Source organism: Panthera pardus, unplaced genomic scaffold (assembly GCF_024362965.1).
Source record: "Panthera pardus isolate Hobbes unplaced genomic scaffold, ASM2436296v1 HiC_scaffold_8, whole genome shotgun sequence".
NCBI classification, from domain to species: domain Eukaryota; kingdom Metazoa; phylum Chordata; class Mammalia; order Carnivora; family Felidae; genus Panthera; species Panthera pardus.
This window is the reverse complement of record NW_026527013.1, coordinates 95,401,149-95,423,280: the sequence shown is the minus strand read 5'-3', so window position 1 is coordinate 95,423,280 and position 22,132 is coordinate 95,401,149. Positions and strand designations below refer to the sequence as shown.

Below are 22,132 nucleotides of genomic sequence, written 5' to 3'. Positions count from 1 at the left end.
CCCCAATATAGAGAAGAGACAGATCATTTTGCAAATGTTCTCATATCCATTCTGCCAGACTCTGATTAATCAAACAAAAAAGTTTATCCTGAAGTTAAAATATTAAAATAGCTTCTTTATATGTATTTACTCAGGAAAGGTTCGTAAATTTATTAGACATAGTACCACACCTCTATAAACATTCTGTGCTAAAACTATAAATGGGGATAGGAAAGGCTAGATAAAATGTGGCTTACACAGAACCCTACAGAATCTGAATTTTATTTTCTAAATAAATTTTTAAGAAATGAATTTTTTGTTGTGAATTAAATGCTTCTTAGAAAAGGTTTTAATTTTGAATATACTTTTAGAATATCATTTTAATTTTAGTTATCTACTAGAATCACACTATATAATTCAACCATTATAAATACATATTATCATCAATTGTTGACATGGGGAAAATACTGTATGTTTTCCTTTTTTTTTTTTTAAACTTATAAGCAATATTATGGTCATATAAACAAACAAAACTACCCATGTTCCTGCCTCCCTAAAACAACTGTTAGAATTATTCTGTATACTTGGGGCACCTGGGTGGCTCAGTTGGTGGCATCCGACTTTGGCTCAGGTCATTATCTCACAGTTTGTGGGTTCAAGCCCCTCATCAGGCTCTGTGCCGACAGCTTACAGCCTGGAGCCTGCTTCAGACTCTGTGTCTCCCTCTCTCTCTACCCTTCCCCCGCTTGTGCTCTGTCTCTCTCAAAAATAAACAAACTTAAAAAAAGATTTTTTTAAAGAATTCTGTATTCTCTTCTAGTTTGAGGTATAGTATATGCGCTGCCGAAGCGAGCACTAGTTTGAGGTATAAACATTCATAGCTAGACTTCATAATCTTTTATTGTATAGAATACTAAGATTTATGTTTCCCATTTCTCCTATAACCAGACATTTAAGTGATGCCAAAGTTTTTCTATTTAAAGTAACACTGTGTTGAATGTCATTGTTCCTATAGATATTTATTTCTTATAAGTAATTTCCTTTAGGATAAATTTTCAGAAGTAGATTTACCTAGTCAGAAGATATGAGCCATGTATTAGTTGTTAATGAGCTATTTATTATGTAACTTGCCCAATTTCACATAGCTTAAAATGACAGAATTGGGATTAGAGCCTGGCAGTCTATATTACATGTCATGTTCTTGACCAGTCTATTACACTGCTGGCTTGAGAGATCTACAGTGCTGTCTTGAGAGATCCCCAATGCTGTGTCACCAGTCTAGATCATAAGAGTAATATATATTCAATTCATCTGTCAAAATTATAGCAAGAAACTGCTGTGACACTGTACTGAGGATTTCAGGAAGAACAGGATATAGACCCTGCCTTAGAATCCCCACTTCAATATGACTCTAATCTTATCAATGCGTTGAAATGGCCCTCGTCACATCACCAGGAATTTCCTAAGAACTAAATTCATCATCATTGTCCTTCTCAAATATCTTTTTTCTTTTTTTTTTTAAATTTATTTATTTAAATTCAAGTTAGTTATCATACAGTGTAATACTGGTTTCAGGAGTAGAACCCAGGAATTCATCACTTACATATAACACCCAGTGCTCATCCCAACAAGTGTTTTCCTTAATGCCCATCCCAACTCAACTCTCTTCCAGTAACCCTCATTTTGTTCTCTGTCTTTAAGAGTCTCTTATGCTTTGCTTCCCTCTCTATTTTTATCAAATTTTTCTTAAACATTTTTTTAGCCATGATGATAGCTCTACTTCCTAACCCCTTATTGGAAGCAAATTCAGTTCTTGAATCCATTTTCTTCTTCATATAACCTCCCTCCTTCAGAGAGCAAATCTGTTCTCAAAGCCATCTATTTTTCAATGGTTTCTGTGAATATGTTTTGAAATGGTAAAGTATTATCAGAACCCAAATGATAGACAATGGTGGTGCAATCACAGTTTTTTTTTTTTTTTAATTTATTTATTTTGAGACAGACATAGTGCAAGGAGGGGAGAGACAGAGAGAGAAGGAGAGAATCCCAAGCAGGCTCCATGGAGCCCAATACGGGGCTTGATCTCAGGAACCGTGAGATCATGACTGGAGCTGAAATCAAGAGCTGAACGCTTAACCAACTGAGCCACCCAGGTGCCCTGGAATCAAGGTTCTCTTAAAGGGCTTCTATTATTACTTTTGTGATATTTGTTAATGCTCTATCATCCTGTCTGATTTCTTGTCTGACCTCTAGACCATATTCTAACTCTTTATAGGCTCCTTTCTTCTGCATATTCCACTATCATCTCATATTCAGCTGATCTCCCTCCAAAATAATAGTCAGCCCTGTCAGACCCTCAATTTCTTGCCATTAACATTCTTATTCTTCCAGTCACTAACATGTATATATTCCCTTCAGTTCCTTTTAAACCTTCTCTTTCATGCAACAAGTATTTATTGAGCAGTTGTAACTTGGCAGGTATTATTCTAAAACTTAGGCATATTGTGAAGAAAACAAATTAAGTCCCTGTCCTTATGGGGTTTGCAGGCAAGGAGGGGTAGGAGAGGAGAACTTCAATCCATTTAATTCATTAAAAGAACTTAACTCCTAAAATACAAGAGTCAAAAAATAGAAACCAACAATTAGAAACTCTTTTAATTCTCAAAGCTTGATATTACTGTATGTTCTAATAAAGGTCTTAGATTTTATTTACACCATAAGATAGTCCCCTTTTATTTCCAAAGAAGCAAAAGAGGCTACTCTCTAAAATCTAAGGAACAGCATAATTCCCATTTTATACATGACTTTCCAGAAGATAGAACTAAAAAGTTATATATCCCAACTAGGACACAATGACACACTGAGTGCAAAGTCTAACAGTCTTTTTGCTATATTAAGTAGTAGCTATTTATGAATATGGATTTAGTTTCTCATGAAGAAGGCAATGTGGTATGGTATAAGGTAAATACAGAGAATTTGGGTTCAGAGAGATATGGAGCTCCTAAACTGTAAACTACCCTTCTTTTACCTTATTCTGCCTAAGAAGAGAGGAAATTTATGCCTGCTGTTGCAGGTACCATAAAGCTAAAGGAAATAGTGATAAAACCAAAGTCTTATTCCACATAGAGGCTTTATTTACTTTCTGGCCGCTAGGTCCTTGACTAAATATATCTACCTTTGTCTATCCATATATATTTCATGGGTTAGGAATCTAGCCAAGCTGAGCCTAGGGTATATACTGAAGCCAGCAGACAGGTACTCCAGATTAAATGAGGCATCATGAGAAAATAATGGCCATCAATTTGTCAGAAAGTCTACAAGGTTAAATACAGTGAAATATTTGAAGCTTTTTAACCACAAATAATTGAAACAGACTTGCTATTTTATTTAATATTCATGAGTAAATGCTATTTATCTTTATTTTATATGACAGTGTTAAGAAGAGTAATTTCTTGGGGCACCTGGGTGGCTCAGTTGGTTGAGTGTCTAACTTTTTTTTTTTTTTTTTTTTTTTTTGAGAGAGAGAGAGAGAGAGAGAGAGGACACAAGTGAGCGAGGGGCAGAGAGACAGAATCCCATGAGGGGCAGTCCCACAAGGGCAGAGAGTGGTAGAGAAAGAAAGAGACAGAGACAGAGAGAGAGAGAAGCAGGGCTTGTGTTTTACCTGAAGTAGGGCTTGTGCTCACCTGATGTGGGACTGGAACTCACGAACTGTGATACCATGACCTGAAATGAGGTCAGATGCTTAATGACTGAGCCACCCAGATGCCCAAGTGTCAAACGCTGGACTCTTAATTTCAGCTCAGGTCACAATCTCACAGTTCATGGGATCAAGCCATGCATTGGGCTCCACGCTGACAGCGCTAAGCCCGTTTGGGATTCTCTCTCTCCCTCTCTCTCTCAAAATAAATAAATTTTTAAAAAATTAAAAAAAAAGATATTTAAAAATATTTATTCATAAAAAAAACCATTACACAGTAAACATTCTTAACATCCTAAAATGAAAAAAAATATTTAAAAAATTAAGCAAGAGGAATGGCATTGTTTTACATGTTTATAAATTTTTTTTAATGTCTAGCTAACAGAAGACAAACTCATAGTATTCTATCTGTTGTGATACGTTACTTTGGTTCAAAGCATATGAAGAAAATCTAGCCTTTATATAGTTAGAAAAGTAGTATTCTAAAATGCCTTTTCAGATAACGTGAATATTCATATTTGATACAATACCAGAAATTTAACAAGTGGCCACTTCTTAGGTTATTTGTAATGTAAAACCTGAAATCATATCAATGACTTTTTGTACTCTGTTACATTAAAAGCTATTGGTCTACCTTGCACTTTGAATAAATCTTTTACCCATGCATAATTTAAAAAAATCATATACTATCTTTTGAAAAATACTGATTCACTGAGTTATACAGATCTTCTAGATATTGTCACTTTTTACCATACAATACTAAGGAAAATCACATTATCACACTGCCAATCTTATAATAAAAGTCTTTAAGTACTGGGAAGCTGCCAAGCTAAAGACAGTGATACAAGTTTTTTAAATTTGAATATTCACCTGAAAGCTCAAATTTTATAATTTTCAACAAATACTGTCAGCTTCTCTTTGAACTGATAGGCTCACATAATTCATTTTCAAGAAAATGTGAACCAAGTATCTCAGTCTGAATAACCATCATTTTTGTTGTGGTTAGTTTAAAATAGTGTTTCATGAAAAAAGCTGTGGTTGCAGCTTGCAACTCAAACAACAGTACAAGTGTTCTTATTCAAAGCTATCATGATACTTCAGTATGCAGAGCTGCTTCAGGCACTCTTCCCATCTGCCACATGGAATATTAAGATGTGTACTGAAGGATGGAGATTAATTAAAAATAATAATTTTTACTGCTTCATCAAGGACACTTCTAAGGGAAATGCTTGGCCTTTCTTTTCTAAAAACAGCAAGTGGCTAGCAGTAATGAATACAATGATTGCTAGTTAAGGTTGGGTGCCACTGTTTTAATTCATCTACAGGCATCAGCAGTTTTAGCCTCCAGTTTTTGCGCTTTCACCGCAAACGTCAACACAGTGAAAAGGGCAAATAACACTTTAGCATTAGTACAAAAATAGATTTGACCACATGTACCTCCTAAGAGTCTCAAGATCCAGGAGTCCTCAGAACACACTTAAGAATTACTACATTAGATAATTTTCTTAATAGTGTTTTCCAATTTTAGAACGTATATTTGTAAATTACACTATAAACGGTTAAAAAACATTTTGCTACTTGTTTTTTATGTTAAAATATACATATTATTTTAGTAATAATATGTAAATATATTTTAGTTTAGTATTCCAAGCAAGTTTTAATTAATCATGTAACAAGACTTGATACTAAATATTATTGTAGTGTTCAATGTTAGGAAGCTAATGCAATACAACAGTTCTGTAATCTCAATATAAATATTTAACTTCAAAAAAAGAAAGCTTTAATAGATTAAGCATTCAATAGCTAATCTATTGAGAACATTACCAAGTGTCTAGCACTGTATTTACAATCTTTAAAACGAAGTGGAGAAAATGAGTTTAATAATAAGATGGTTTAAAATCTAAGTTGTAGGAATTTCAGAAAACAAAAAATACTGCAGGTCAGAGTAGTTGTAGATAAATTAATGAAAAAGGCAGAAACCAAGTTAGGACTTAAAGGAGAGGGAATTAGAGAAGAAAGAAAACATTGAAGAATCAAGGAACAACAGGAATAAAGTGAAGGGGGTAGCATTTCTAAAGGTGGGGAGAGTACAAAGGAAGTCAATCAACTAGTCCCAATGATGAGAGCATGCTAGAGAGTAATGAGATTGGGTAGAATGAGGGCAGAGTCAAAAGAGCTTTGGAAGCCAAAGAGAATAATGCAGACAATAGGGTATTGTTACAGTTTTGTCATGACAGAAAAATATTAAAAAGGATACAATTGAGCAAGATTAATCTGGCCACAAGATTACGACAAGAAAAGATTTGCAAAAAGAACATTTAGGAATCAGATAATTTCAATATTGGGAGCACCGGTTGATAAGAGTGAGCTAAGCTTGGGGCAATGGGAATAGAAAGAAATGAATTCCAGAGATAAGACTTAGTGAACTTCGTATCAGCAGCAGGTTAGGTAAAGGAGAAGAGTAAATCAAGGATGACTTGAAGATATTTAGGGTTACAGAGATGAGAAGTAATAACATTACTGAATACATATTGTATCCTAGGCAGCATGATAGACGTATAACACTTTAATTAAATTGTCCCACAGCTGTATGTAATAGCAATCTATTTTACAGATAAGGGAACTAAAGCCCAGAGTGATGAAGTAACTTGCCTTGCTAATAAGTGGCTTAGGCAGCCCTGACACATAGGTTTATCTAACTGGAGAGATAAAAGGCTATCACAATGGTTAAAAAGCCTGAAGCCTACAAGTCATTTGCCTAGGCAATTAGCTTTGTCACTTACAAGCTGCTAGAGACCTGACAAGTTGCTTAATCTTTCTGTTCCTGTTTTCTCACCTCTAAAATACAGACAGCAAACTACTTCACAGAGGTGTAATAAGGATTAAATGAGATAATGCATGGAGACACTGTTAATAGTGCCTAGAAAATAGTAAGCACTCAATACAGTTGCTATTATCATATCAGCACAATATACTAGTGTCATTAACAGAGAGAAAATCCAGTTTGGGAAGAAAAAACAAAATTCCAAACAAGATGAGTTGGAGGTGGCTTCTTTAAAGTTAATATTTTCTTTTCTTTCTTTTTTTTTTGAGAGAGGGGGTGCAAGTGAGCAAGGGGCAGAGACAGAGGGAGAGAGAGAGAGAATCCTATGCACTATCAGTGTGGAGCCTGAAGTGGGGCTTGAATTCACCCCATGCGGGGCTCGAGCTCACCCTATGCAGGACTCAAACTCAGAAACCATGAGATCATGACCTGAGCCGAAGTCAGAGCCACCCTGGAGCCCCATAAAAATATTTTCTTGTGTGATTTTATAAAACTGTTGTTTACTTTGTATAAGATACTATGCTAGATGCTAAAAGTACAAAGAAGGAAGGTAGATAAAAGAGTAATTTAGGTAGAGAGAAGATAGACAAATTATAAAGTACAATGATACACTATATACCAAATAAGCAATACATACAAACAAAAAAAGCCCCAGAAATTAAAAAAAAAAAAAAAAAAAGATTGAGGTTCCCTTGACAGGCTAAGATAGATAAAGCCTGCACAGGACCTTGGAGGAAGGATAAGACTTAGATAAGAAAGAGAAAGCTGAGAAGAGTAAGGAAGGAGATCTGTCAGGAGAGCAGCATGCACAGGGCAAACAGCTCACATGATATGTTTCAGAGAAACCAAAAGGAGCAGCTTAATGGGAACAACAATTTGCATTAAAAGATACATTAAAAAGGTTGAAAGTTTTTTTTATCAAGTTCTAAAGAGCTTTGAATACTGCTTTATGGACTGTATTTCACTATGTAAGCAAAGAAGCGTCTCTTTAGTTTTCTAGCATCAGACTTCTCTAGCTACATATCTACTTCTAAAAACACTAAATTTGTTTTAGAACTACCATCCTCTGCGTCTTTCATTTTATAAGCTAGCATATATAAAATACGATCATACTCAAATACGATCATGACTAGATGAGGCAAATGAATCTGTTCTGTCACCTTAAACTAGCTAATCAGAGCTTATAACTTTGCCGTAGGCACCATTTTTTGACAGCTGATAAGTACTTTTCTAGAATTGAAATGCTATAAATTAAACACTAAATTATTACCGAGATTATCATGCCATGAAACATACTGAGGATCTAAATAAATTTACAGCCACAAGAATATGTGAACCAACCTCACTATTAGAACTTCTGGTCTAATTTAGGCATGATAAAAAAATCATAATAACTTTAGCATTATCAGTTTTAAAAGTTTATTAGAATACCATAAAACATGCACATATGCACATATATATTTTCGAAGATCAAGGATTTTTTTTCCCTTTCACTAATTTATTATTAATTGGTTTACAGTATTACTTACCCTAGTATTCTATTCATTCCATGTCTAGCAGCATAGTGTAACGGAGTATTGTGCTGGTAGGGCTCTCCATAAGATATATTTGGATCAAGGGATTCTTTTAGCTGAGGGTTGTTTTCATATATTTGGCAGGCCAGGTTTTCATCACCATTGATAAGTGCTTTACGGAATTTGGTGGTTGTATTTCCCATGTTTTCTTTTGTTTTTTTTTTGATAGGCAGTGGCACTTTTTTCCTTCCCCCTTCAGCCACTTCTTAAATGTTTCTGCAACATGTTTCACATTCTAATGGAAGAAAAAATTATCAAATTAGCTGTGAAGCAGTACCCTAAAGAAACAATAACACAATTAGGAACACTAATAAAACATAGGAAGCATATACAAGAGAACAAAATAAATTACATTTTGCCAAATTCATCTTAACAGCCAAAAAAACTCAAAATTTTAACATTGCTCAAATTAACTTCTTGTTAAACTGTACCATTTACCCGCACAAAAACTTTAAGGCTGCACTTTGTACTATGAAGAGTATTGTACTATGAAGTTATCTACATATATGAGACTTTCAATTTTCCTCTTCACATAGGCAGGAAATAACTTGACTGAATTTTATGATTGCATACACTTAAATCTCTGTATAAATTATGTATAAGATGACTCGGCCAATTTTTGGGAGAGTAAAAAAATGTAGGAAATTTTGCTCATACATGAACTTCAGAATAGGTGTTAAGTTATAATAAAAAAACACACAGTACTTGGCTAGCATGCTCAATAAATGCTAGTTTTGCTCCATTTCAATAAATCTTCCTTCCTTCCATCCTTCCTTTCTTTCAGTTATTTATTTTGAGAGAGAGAGAGAGAGAGAAGAGGAGGGGAGAGGAAGGGAGGGGAGGGGAGGGGAGGAGAGGGGAGGGGAGAGGAGAGGAGAGGAGAGGAGAAGAGAGAGGAGAGGAGGAGAGAAGAGAGGAGAGAAAATCCCAAGCAGACTCCGTGCTATCAGCACAGAGACTGGTGCAAACACACAATGTGTGAGATCATAACCTGACCTAAAATTAAGAGTTGGACGCTTAACAGACTGAGCCAACCAGGAGCTCCTCCAACAAATGTTTCTGAATCTATTCTTGAACTATGATCAAAATTAGTGATAAAGGAAATAGCTATGTGAAGGCAGGTATGAAATAAAAGGACTCTTCAAAGAATGATCAGTATAGATGGAGTTGAGGGTTATCTAGTATTGAATTCACAGAAGATAAAAAATGAAAATAGGTTGGGGCCAACTAAGAAACTTATACTTTAATCTGTAAAGAATGGGTATTAAAGGCTTTTATGCATGGCAGTGATACAATTATTTTATGCTTTAGAAAATTAACCATTGGGACAGCATAGAAGATAGACTGGAAGGAGAAAAATTAGAGGCAGAATACAGAGTCCATCATGTTACCCATTAACTCAGTGAGAGGCAGGCTGGACATTAAAACATAGCTTTTAAAAAAATTTGAAAACAATATGTACTTGTTCAATACAAGTTTTATATAGAGTAGTAACAGTTTCAACATAATACAAATTAACAGACTAAAAAACAAATGAGTTATTTTAAAAGCTTGCTACAAAACAGAGGCTCTCCACCTTGGCTATACATTGAATAACATGGAGAACCTCAGGGTCCCAACAGCCAAGCTACACTCCGGACTAATTAAATCAGTTTCTAGGGGGTGGCACACAGGCACTGGTATTTCAGCTTCCTTGGGTGACTTCAATGTGCACACACTACTGTAAAAAAACTCCTAACTCCGTCTAGGCAAATGGTTACATCTGAGAATGTAGATGAAGGTGAACAGGCAGGATAAGACATGTACTAAACCTATTTTAGAGACAGGTGTTGACTACTAACTATAGCAGCATTGGCACACATCTATATACTTAATGAAGTCACCATTTGAGTCTTTTAAGGGCTCTTTGTTATTGACATTTTTACTTTAAATATGCAAATACATACGCATAGTAGAATGAATAAAGAAAACCAAAAGATAACCGGAAGATAACCACAATTAGCATTTTGATATATAACTACCCTATTTATAATGTACGCAAATATGTGTCTTATGCATAACATATACACTATAAATATTTATATACATAAACTGGATCACACTACATAATTAAAAATTTTTCATTTAATTTTCCAGAGGGTTGATGAACTAACTTTAGACTAACGTACTACTCTTTTATCATTTCATCTAGAATAAAGAAAATCCCTCCCAAAGACAGTCTTCTACTTGTCGTAATATACTATAGACACTTTGGAGATTTTTCAGGGACACCTAGTATTTTTTTCTTTTGTTTTTCATAAAATCTAGGAGCCATGTGTTTATTCTCAGCGAAATAATTTGTGTTTTGTTGTATTGCTTCAAGCACTTTAAGGATTTATTATTTTTAATGAGAACTCCATTCAGTTTACTGTATATTTCAATCTATAACCAAATATAAAATATATCATGTAGATTCTAAGCGTCTTACCTAAAGGATTTGAAAACATACAGTTGTTTAGTCTTACCTTTCTTCCCTGTTAGAATGTAGCTCAAATTATAAACATTTTTGGAGTTTGGATTAGATTAATAAACAACATATTTTCTTTGATTTACATTATACTTTAGCTAATATTCTATAAGAAAAGTAAATTCTATCCAAGATGTGAAAAAAAGAAATATCTAAGAAAGCAATGTTATCTTGGAGTAATTAGTTGAAATAACAGGATACTTAAAAAAAAAACAATAATTCTCTAAATGTGTACTGAACATTACTGTCACTCATGGTGAAAAGCATAATGGCATCTCTAAATCTTTTTGTGGTTCTCAGTTATTTTAAGGTCTGTTTCATTTTTTTAATTTGAGTTCAATAAACCTGAAAGTCAGCAGGAAATGCGTCACTTAAAATTCATAGCTCCATTAGCTCAGATTATTCTCATGTCTTATCTAGAAATTTACCAGATGTGTCCTTTAACTTTTTCATAGCCACAGCTAGTATAACCTGAAGTGACTGTTTCCTCTGAATCAAACTCTTAAATAATATGTTCCCAACTCCAAGATAAATTTATGTATAGAGTTTCATGAAGCAGGTGATAGATTACCAAAGAGGTGAAAATAATTCCTTATTTGGGGGTTTTAAGTTTTACAGGAAAATCTATACAAAGTTTCAACTGTCAGTGGTAGAATACAGCATCTGATAAGTATTTAATGAAAAAAGTAAGAAAAATATAGACTATCAATGGACTCTAGAAAGCTTTCTCTAATTCCTGATTAATTTAACTGTGAGGAGCTCCATAACTCTTGCTTTAAATCTTTGTCTCTAAACTTCTGTTTTCATAGGTTAATAATCTGCAACAAAAATTCAAGGGCACTTAAATTAATAAACTATTACCAGAAGTCTTTTATAGAATATGAAGTTCTTCAGAAATAACTTTCTCTTAACTTATCTGTTTCCACAGAAGTAAATTATTTTTAAAGTCATAATTACAGATTAAAGTTGTTGACCTAAGTGAAATAATTGGCTTCCATTCTTCACTTACCTAGAAGAAAACCCATTACATACATACACACACAAACACATTCATTAACCATCTACCCCCAATTCATCTTTCTTCAACTGTCTGCCATATTGATAAGAATAACAATTGTAAATCTACAACTAAACGTCTCTTTAGCCAGAATAGAAACAAATAGAAAGTTTATTCAAACAGTAAGTCCCAACCTCATTCCACTCTAGGTTGAGAGATGTACCTCAAAGAAGATTAGAGAAAGCTCTACATCCAGAGAAGGAGAGGATGGTTTAAGAACTAAGAGAACTTTCAAAGGACAAGGTAAAAAAGAAAAAGAAAAAAGAAATAAGGATAGGAAAAAAAAGTCCAGGAAAAGTCAATATACTGCAGCAGACAAAAACCACGTGGACAAATAATATATTAAGCTATCAACTCTGTTCATTCACCATTCAACAAGCACTATTAAACTGTAGTCATTTTCATTTGTCACTATGCATCAGAATCACCTCAAGAGGTGATTTCAAGTGGTCTAGGGAGCACAAGGCCAGAACAGAATTTTAAAAGCTTCCTAGTTGATCAAACCCTGCAGGTCAGAGCTGAGGACCATGGACTCATTCTGAAATCATGCCAAACCATAGGTACTAGAAAGCAGTGTGATGGCATGGAAAGTGTAGGAGTTAGAAAGACTTGTGTTCAAATTCTATTTTTATATTACCAACTAACTTAACTTTTGAGTTGTTTCTTCATCTGTAAACCAGTAGTATTAACATCTACTTTCTTTTAAAAAAATTTTTTTTTTAACGTTTATTTATTTTTGAGACAGAGAGAGACAGAGCATGAACGGGGGAGGGTCAGAGAGAGGGAGACACAGAATCCGAAACAGGCTCCGGGCTCTGAGCTGTCAGCACAGAGCCCGACGCGGGCCTCGAACTCGCGGACCGCGAGATCGTGACCTGAGACGAACTCGGCTGCCTAACCGACTGAGCCACCCAGGCGCCCCAACATCTACTTTCTTCAGCCAACTAAAATAAATGACCAAACATAAGCATCATTGTACCTATGGAATTTATATTCTAGTGGGAGTAGAGGAGATAAACATTGTAAGGCTTTGATTTTATTCTGTGTCCAACAGGAAGCCATTACAGGTTTTGAGCTACATCTTTCTCAGGGTTTAGCATTTTTAGAAAAATGCAATCATGGTTTATCCATGCTGACAAATTAATCAAGTAGTTCAATCATTATTATTGCTGAGTAGTATTCCATTGCAAGGATGTACCACTAATATTCACATATTAAAGGACATGTTGATTGTTTCCAGTTTTGGGCAATTGTTAATAAAGCTATCATAACATTCACATACAAGTTTTGTGTGAATGTATACTTTAATGTCTCTTGGGCAAATATCCAGGAATGGAATTGCTGAGACGTGTGCTAAGGCATTTGTTTAACTTCATAAGAAACCATTAAACTGTTTTCCGGAGTAGACGCGCCAATTCATTCCTAACAGCCATGTATGAGAGTTACAGTTGGCTCTGTATCTCAGTCAGCATTTTGAATTATCAGTTTTTTGGTAGGCTTTTGTTGTTGCTGTTGTTGTTATTGTTGTTATTGTTGTTTTGTTTTTGTTTTTGATAGCCATTCTAATGGATGTATTGTGGCACCTCACAATGGTTTTCATTTCTATTTTCCTAATGATTAATGATATAGAACATGCTTTGATATGCTTACTGCCACAACTATATCTTGACTGTATATCTAAAATGTCTGTTTAGATCTTTTGACAATTTTTAAGGCGGATTACTGTTGAATTTGAGTTCCTTATACAGTCTGCAAAAAATAAGTCCTCCGTTAGAAATGTGATTTGCAAATATTTCTTCTAGTCAGTAGCTTCTCTGAAAAGTCTCTTACCAGTGTCCATAGGCCACAAGTTTTAAATTTTGAAGAAATCAAATTTATCATTTTTTTTTTCCTTTGGACTGTGCTTTTGAAGTCATATATAAAACTTGCCTAACTCAGGTCACAGAGATTTTCTCCGATATTTTCTTTTAGGAGTTCTTTAATTTTACGTTTATATTTAAGTCCATGATCATTGTGAAATCATTTCCATATAAGGTTTAGGTGTGGATTGAGATTCATTATGTTTTATGTATGGACAGCTTCTTTTATTGAAAAGAGTATCCTTCCTCCACTGAATTAATTGCCTTTTTACCTCTACCAAAAACCAAATGACCAGCAAAGTGAATTCAAAAATACATTAAAAGGCTCATATACCACCACGATCCAGTGGGATCTACTCCAGAGATGTACTGGTGGTTCTGGAGTAACTGCAATGGTTCAACACCTGCCAATCAATCAATCAATGTGATACACCACATTAACAAAATGAAAGATTAAAAAATCATATGATTACTCAATAGATGTAGAAAAAGTATCTGATAGGACCCTGGGAAGATGGCGGCGTAGGAGGATGCTGGGCTCACCGCGCGTCCTGCTGATCACTTAGATTCCACCTACACCTGCCTAAATAACCCAGAAAACCACCAGAGGATTAGCAGAACGTAGTCTCCAGAGCCAAGCACAGACGAGAGGCCCACAGAAGAGGGTAGGAAGGGCAGCGAGGCAGTGCGCGCTCCACGGACTGGCAGGAGGGAACAGGGGTGGAGGGGCAGCCTGCCGGCCAAGCGGAGCCCCCGAGTCTGGCTGGCAAAAGCGGAGGGGCCAGATGGAGTGTGTTCTGAGAGCAAGCGGGACTTGACATCTGGAGGTTATAAGCAAACAGCTCTGCTCGGAGAGCGGAAGGCTGGAGGACAACGGGAGGGAGAGTTATTGAGCCCTGGGCGACAGAGCGCAGCTTGGCGGGGGAACAAAGGCGCTCGCCAGCGCCATCTCCCCCGCCCATCCCACAGCCAAAATCCCAAAGGGAACCAGTTCCTGCCAGGAAACTTGCTTGCTCCTCGAAAACACCCAACGCTGTGCTTCTGCGGATCCATCCCTCTGGTGGGTCTGACCCCCTCCCGGTGTCACAGGGCCCCTCCCAAAGAGGACCTACAAAGGAAAAGCCAGCTGAGTCTGCCCCTCCCGCCCCTCCCTCCCCTGTGCACCTTGCCCATCCACCCCAGCTAATACGCCAGATCCCCAGCACCACAAGCCTGGCAGTGTGCAAGTAGCCCAGACGGGCCACGCCACCCCACAGTGAATCCCGCCCCTAGGAGAGGGGAAGAGAAGGCACACACTAGTCTGACTGTGGCCCCAGTGGTAGGCTGGGGGCAGACATCAGGCCTGACTGCGGCCCCGCCCACCAACACAAGTTATTCAAGACAGCACAGGGGAAGTCCCACACCACTCCAGGGACTATCCAAAATGACGAAACCGAAGAATTCCCCTCAGAAAAACGTCCAGGAAATAACAACAGCTAACGAACTGATCAAAAATGATTTAAACAATATAACAGAAAGTGAATTTAGAATAATAGTCATAAAATTAATCGCTGGGCTTGAAAACAGTATAAAGGACAGCAGAGAATCTCTTGCTACAGAGATCAAGGGACTAAGGAACAGCCAGGAGGAGCTAAAAAATGCTATCATGAGCTGCAAAATAAAATGGAAACAACTACGGCTCGGATTGAAGAGGCAGAGGAGAGAATAGGTGAACTAGAAGATAAAATTATGGAAAAAGAAGCTGAGAAAAAGAGAGATAAAAAAATCCAGAGTATGAGGGGAAAATTAGAGAACTAAGTGATGCACTAAAGAGAAATAATCTACGCATAATTGGTATTCCAGAGGAGGAAGAGAGAGGGAAAGGTGCTGAAGGTGTACTTGAAGAAATAATAGCTGAGAACTTCCCGGATCTGGGGAAGGAAAAAGGCACTGAAATCCAAGAGGCACAGAGAACTCCCTTCAGACATAACTTGAATCAATTTTCTGCACGACATATCATAGTGAAACTGGCAAAATACAAGGATAAAGAGAAAATTCTGAAAGCAGCTAGAGATAAACGTGCTCTAACATATAAAGGGAGACCTATAAGACTCGTGACTGATCTCTCTACTGAAACTTGGCAGGCCAGAAAGGAATGGCAGGAGATCTTCAATGTGATGAACAGAAAAAATATGCAGCCGATAATCCTTTATCCAGCAAGTCTGTCATTTAGAATAGAAGGAGAGATAAAGGTGTTCCCAAACAAACAAAAACTGAAGGAATTCGTCACCACTAAACCAGCCCTACAAGAGATCCTAAGGGGGATCCTGTGAGACAAAGTACCAGAGACATCACTACAAGCATGAAACCTATGGACATCACAATGACTCTAAACCCATATCTTTCTATAATAACACTGAATGTAAATGGACTAAATGAACCAACCAAAAGACACAGCGTATCAGAATGGATAAAAAAACAAGACCCATCTATTTGCTGTCTACAAGAGACTCATTTTAGACCTGAGGACACCTTCAGATTGAGAGTGAGGGGATGGAGAACTATTTATCATGCCACTGGAAGTCAAAAGAAAGCTGGAGTAGCCACACTTTATCAGACAAACTACACTTTAAATTAAAGGCTGTAACAAGAGATGAAGAAGGGCATTATATAACAATCACAGGGTCTATCCATCAGGAAGAGCTAACAATTATAAATGTCTATGCGCCGAATACAGGAGTCCCCAAATATATAAAACAATTACTCACAAACATAAGCAACCTTATTGATAAGAATGTGGTAATTGCAGGGGACTTTAACACTCCATTTACAGAAATGGATAGATCATCTAGACACACTGGTCAATAAAGAAACAAGGGCCCTGAATGATACATTGGATCAGATGGACTTGACAGATATATTTAGAACTCGGCATCCCAAAGCAACAGAATATACTTTCTTCTTGAGTGCACATGGAACATTCTCCAAGACAGATCACATACTGGGTCACAAAACAGCCCTTCATAAGTATAAAAGAATTGAGATCATACCATGCATACTTTCAGACCACAGTGCTATGAAGCTTGAAATCAACCACAGGAAAAAGTCTGGAAAACCTCCAAAAGCATGGAGGTTAAAGAACACCCTACTAAAGAATGAATGGGTCAACCAGGCAATTAGAGAAGAAATTAAAAAATATATGGAAACAAATGAAAATGAAAATACAACAATCCAAACGCTTTGGGATGCAGCGAAGGCAGTCCTGAGAGGAAAATACATTGCAATCCAGGCCTATCTCAAGAAACAAGAAAAATCCCAAATACAAAATCTAACAGCACACCTAAAGGAAATAGAAGCAGAACAGCAAAGACAGCCTAACTCCAGCAGAAGAAGAGAAATAATAAAGATCAGAGCAGAAGTAAACAATATAGAATCTAAAAAAAACTGTAGAGCAGATCAACGAAACCAAGAGTTGGTTTTTTGAAAAAATAAACAAAATTGATAAACCTCTAGCCAGGCTTCTCAAAAAGAAAAGGGAGATGACCCAAATAGATAAAATCATGAATGAAAATGGAATTATTACAACCAATCCGTCAGAGATACAAACAATTATCAGGGAATACTATGAAAAATTATATGCCAACAAACTGGACAACCTGGAAGAAATGGACAAATTCCTAAACACCCACACGCTTCCAAAACTCAATCAGGAGGAAATAGAAAGCTTGAACAGACCCATAACCAGCAAAGAAATGGAATCAGTCATCAAAAATCTCCCAACAAATAAGAGTCCAGGACCAGATGGCTTCCCAGGGGAGTTCTACCAGACGTTTAAAGCAGAGATAATACCCATCCTTCTCAAGCTATTCCAAAAAATAGAAAGGGAAGGAAAACTTCAAGACTCATTCTATGAAGCCAGTATTACTTTGATTCCTAAACCAGAGACTCAGTAAAAAAAGAGAACTACAGGCCAATATCCTTGATGAATATGGATGCAAAAATTCTCAATAAGATACTAGCAAATCGAATTCAACAGCATATAAAAAGAACTATTCACCATGATCAAGTGGGATTCATTCCTGGGATGCAGGGCTGGTTCAACATTCACAAATCAATAAATGTGATACATCACATTAATAAAAGAAAAGATAAGAACCATATGATCCTGTCAATCGATGCAGAAAAGGCCTTTGACAAAATTCAGCACCTTTCTTAATAAAAACCCTTGAGAAAGTTGGGATAGAAGGAACATACTTAAACATCATAAAAGCCATTTATGAAAAGCCCACAGCTAACATCATCCTCAATGGGGAAAAACTGAGAGCTTTTTCCCTGAGATCAGGAACACGACAGGGATGTCCACTCTCACCGCTGTTGTTTAACATAGTGTTGGAAGTTCTAGCATCAGCAATCAGACAACAAAAGGAAATCAAAGGCATCAAAATTGGCAAAGATGAAGTCAAGCTTTCACTTTTTGCAGATGACATGATATTATACATGGAAAATCCGACAGACTCCACCAGAAGTCTGCTAGAACTGATACATGAATTTAGCAAAGTTGCAGGATACAAAATCAATGTACAGAAATCAGTTTCATTCTTATACGCTAATAATGAAGCAACAGAAAGACAAATAAAGAAACCGATCCCATTCACAACTGCACCAAGAAGCATAAAATACCTAGGAATACAGCTAACCAAAGATGTAACAGATCTGTATACTGAAAACTATAGAAAGCTTATGAAGGAAATTGAAGAAGATATAAAGAAATGGAAAAACATTCCATGCTCATGGATTGGAAGAATAAATATTGTCAAAATGTCAATACTACCCAAAGCTATCTACACATTCAACGCAATCCCAATCAAAATTGCACCAGCATTCTTCTCGAAACTAGAACAAGCAATCCTAAAATTCATATGGAATCACAAAAGGCCCCGAATAGCCAAAGTGCTTTTGAAGAAGAAGACCAAAGCAGGAGGCATCACGATCCCGGACTTTAGCCTCTACTACAAAGCTGTCATCATCAAGACAGCATGGTATTGGCACAAAAACGGACACATAGACCAATGGAATAGAATAGAAACCCCAGAACTAGACCCACAAACGTCTGGCCACCTAATCTTTGACAAAACAGGAAAGAACATCCAATGGAAAAAAGACAGTCTCTTTAACAAATGGTGCTGGGAGAACTGGAGAGCAACATGCACAAGGTTGAAACTAGACCACTTTCTCACACCATTCACAAAAATAAACTCAAAATGGATAAAGGACCTGAATGTGAGACAGGAAACCATCAAAACCCTAGAGGAGAAAGCAGGAAAAGACCTCTCTGACCTCAGCCGTAGCAATTTCTTACTTGACACATCCCCAAAGGCAAGGGAATTAAAAGCAAAAATGAACTACTGGGACCTTGTGAAGATAAAAAGCTTCTGCACAGCAAAGGAAACAACCAACAAAACTAAAAGGCAACCAAAGGAATGGGAAAAGATATTTGCAAATGACATATTGGACAAAGGGCTAGTATCCAAAATCTACAAAGAGCTCACCAAACTCCATACCCGAAAAACAAATAACCCAGTGAAGAAATGGGCAGAAAACATGAATAGACACTTCTCTAAAGAAGACATCCGGATGGCCAACAGGCACATGAAAAGATGCTCAACATCGCTCCTTATCAGGGAAATACAAATCAAAACCACACTCAGATATCACCTCACGCCAGTCAGAGTGGCCAAAATGAACAAATCAGGAGACTATAGATGCTGGAGAGGATGTGGAGAAACGGGAACCCTCTCGCACTGTTGGTGGGAATGCAAATTGGTGCAGCCACTCTGGAAAACAGTGTGGAGGTTCCTCAGAAAATTAAAAATAGACCTACCCTATGACCGAGCAGTTGCACTGCTAGGAATTTACCCAAGGGATACAGGAGTACTGATGCATAGGGGCACTTGTACCCCAATGTTTATAGCAGCACTCTCAACAATAGCCAAATTATGGAAAGAGCCTAAATGTTCATCAACGGATGAATGGATAAAGAAATTGTGGTTTATATACACAATGGAGTACTACGTGGCAATGAGAAAGAATGAAATATGGCCTTTTGTAGCAACATGGATGGAACTGGAGAGTGTGATGCTAAGTGAAATAAGCCATACAGAGAAAGACAGATGCCATATGGTTTCACTCTTATGTGGATCCTGAGAAACTTAACAGAAACCCATGGGGGAGGGGAAGGAAAAAAAAAAAAAAGAGGTTAGAGTGGAAGAGAGCCAAAGCATAAGAGACTGTTAAAAACTGAGAACAAACTGAGGGTTGATGGGGGGGTGGGAGGGAGGAGAGGGTGGGTGATGGGTATTGAGGAGGGCACCTTTTGGGATGAGCACTGGGTGTTGTATGGAAACCAATTTGACAATAAACTTCATATATGGGGAAAAAAAAAGTATCTGATAAAATTCAACATCAGTTCATGATAAAAAACCTTCAACAAAGTGGGTAGAGGGAACATACCTCAACATAAAGCCAAATATGAAACACCCACAGCTAAATCATACTCAGTGATGAAAAGCTGAAAGCTTTTCCTCTAGATTCAGGAACAAGACAAGGATGTATACTCTTGGCCACTTTTACTCAACATTGTATTGGAAGTCCTAGCCAAAAAAATTAGGGATGATAAAGATATAAAAGGCATCCAAATTAAAAAGAAAAGAGTAAAATTGTCACTACTTGCATATGATTTGATACTATATATAGAAAACCCTAAAGATTCTGCCCAAAACATTTAGAATAAATGAATTCAGTAAAATAGCAGGATACAAAATCAATACACAAAAATATATTCTGTTTCTATATGCTAATAAATGAACTATCAGAAGGAGAAACTAAGAATAATTCCATTCATGACTGCATCAAAAAAAATACCTTAGGAATAAGTTTAACCAAGGAGGTAAAAGACCTATTCAGCAAAAATTACAAGACACTGATGAAAGAAACTGAAGATGACGCAAATAAACGCAAAGATATTTTGTGGTCATGGATAAGAATTAAAATTGTTAAAATGTCCATTCTACCCAAAGCAATAATCTATAGATTCAATGCAATCTGTATCAAAATTCCAATGGCATTTTTCACAGATATAGAACATCCTAGACATTGTACAGAAGAAAAGACCCCAAATAGATAAAACCATCTTGAGAAAAAACAGCAAAACTGGAGGCATCAGATGCCTTGATTTCAAACAATATTACAAAACTACAGTAATCAAAACAGTATGGTATTGGCATTAAAAACGGACACATAGATTGGGGCACCTGGGTGGCTCAGTTGGTTAAGCCTCTGACTCTTGATTTCGGCTCAGGTCATGATCCCACAATTTGTGAGTTTAAGCCCTGCATCAGGCTCTGTGCTGACGGTGTGGAGCCTGGTTGGGATTCTCTCTCTGGCCCTCCCTTGCTCTGTCTCTCTCTCTCAAAATAAATAAATAAACTTAAAAACAAAAACAAAAAATAGACATGGTTCAATGGAACAGAATATAGAGCCCAGAAATGAACCCATGCAAATATGGTCAATGAATTTATGACAAAAGATCCAAGAATAAACCATGGGGGAACAGTCTCTTTACTAAATGGTGTTGGGAACACTGGACAGCCACATGCAAAATAATGAAATTGGAACACTATCTTACACTCTATATAAAAGTTAACTCAAAATGGATTAAAGACGTGAATGTAAAACTGAAAACCATAAAACTCCTAGAAGAAAACAGGTGGTAAGCTCCTTGACATCACTCTTTATGATTTTTTGGCACTGATACCAAAAGGAAAGGCAACAAAAGCAAAAATAAACAAGTGGGACCATATCAAACTAAATAGCTTCTGCACAGCAAAGGAAACCATCAACAAAATGAAAAGGCAACCTACATAACGGAAGAAAATATTTGCAAATCATTTATCTGGTAAAGGGGCTAATATCAAAACACATGAAGAATTCAGTTAACTTAATAACAAAAACATCCAATCAAATTTGGACAGAGGATCTGGATAGACATTTTTCCAAAGAAGACCTATAGATATATGGCCAACAGGTATATAAGATGGTCAACACCATTAATCATCAGGGAAGTGCAAGTAAAAGCCATAGAGACATCAACTCGTATCTGTTAGAATGGCTATTATCAAAAATACAGGGAATAATAAATGTTGGCAAGGATGTGAAGAAAAGGGAGCCCTTGTACACTGTTGGTAGGAATGTAAATTGATGCAGCCACTATGGAAATCACTGTGGTGGCTTCTCAAAAAATTAAAAACAGAACTACCATATGGATTCAATAATTCTGGGTGTTTATCCAAAGAAAACAAAAACACTAACCTGAAAAGATACACGCACCCCCATGCAGCACTACTTACAATAGCCAAAATATGGAGACAAACTAAATGTCCTTCAATGGATAAATACATAAAGAAAAAAAAAAATATATATATATATACATAATGGAATATTATTCAGTCACTTAAAAAATGAAATCTTGCCATTTGTGACAAACGGTTGGACCTTGAGGACATTCTGGTAAGTTTAACAAGTCACACAGAGAAAGACAGTGTTATGATCTTATTTATATTTGAAATCTTAAAAATCAACCAACCAAACAAAAACAG

At 36.5% G+C, this 22,132-nt stretch overlaps 1 protein-coding gene across 3 annotated transcripts in view; it reads right to left on the bottom strand.

Annotated features, from left to right (window-relative positions):
• The window catches only part of ANKIB1 (ankyrin repeat and IBR domain containing 1), a 143,795-nt gene that overhangs the window by 84,235 nt on the left and 37,428 nt on the right, over positions 1-22,132 (bottom strand). For all 3 annotated transcript variants that reach the window (XM_019443299.2, XM_019443297.2, XM_019443298.2), the window contains exon 2: positions 8,033-8,312. In XM_019443299.2, the coding sequence (XP_019298844.2) occupies positions 8,033-8,220 (188 nt within the window). In that variant the 5' untranslated portion in view covers positions 8,221-8,312. The remainder of the gene's footprint in view (positions 1-8,032; positions 8,313-22,132) is intronic.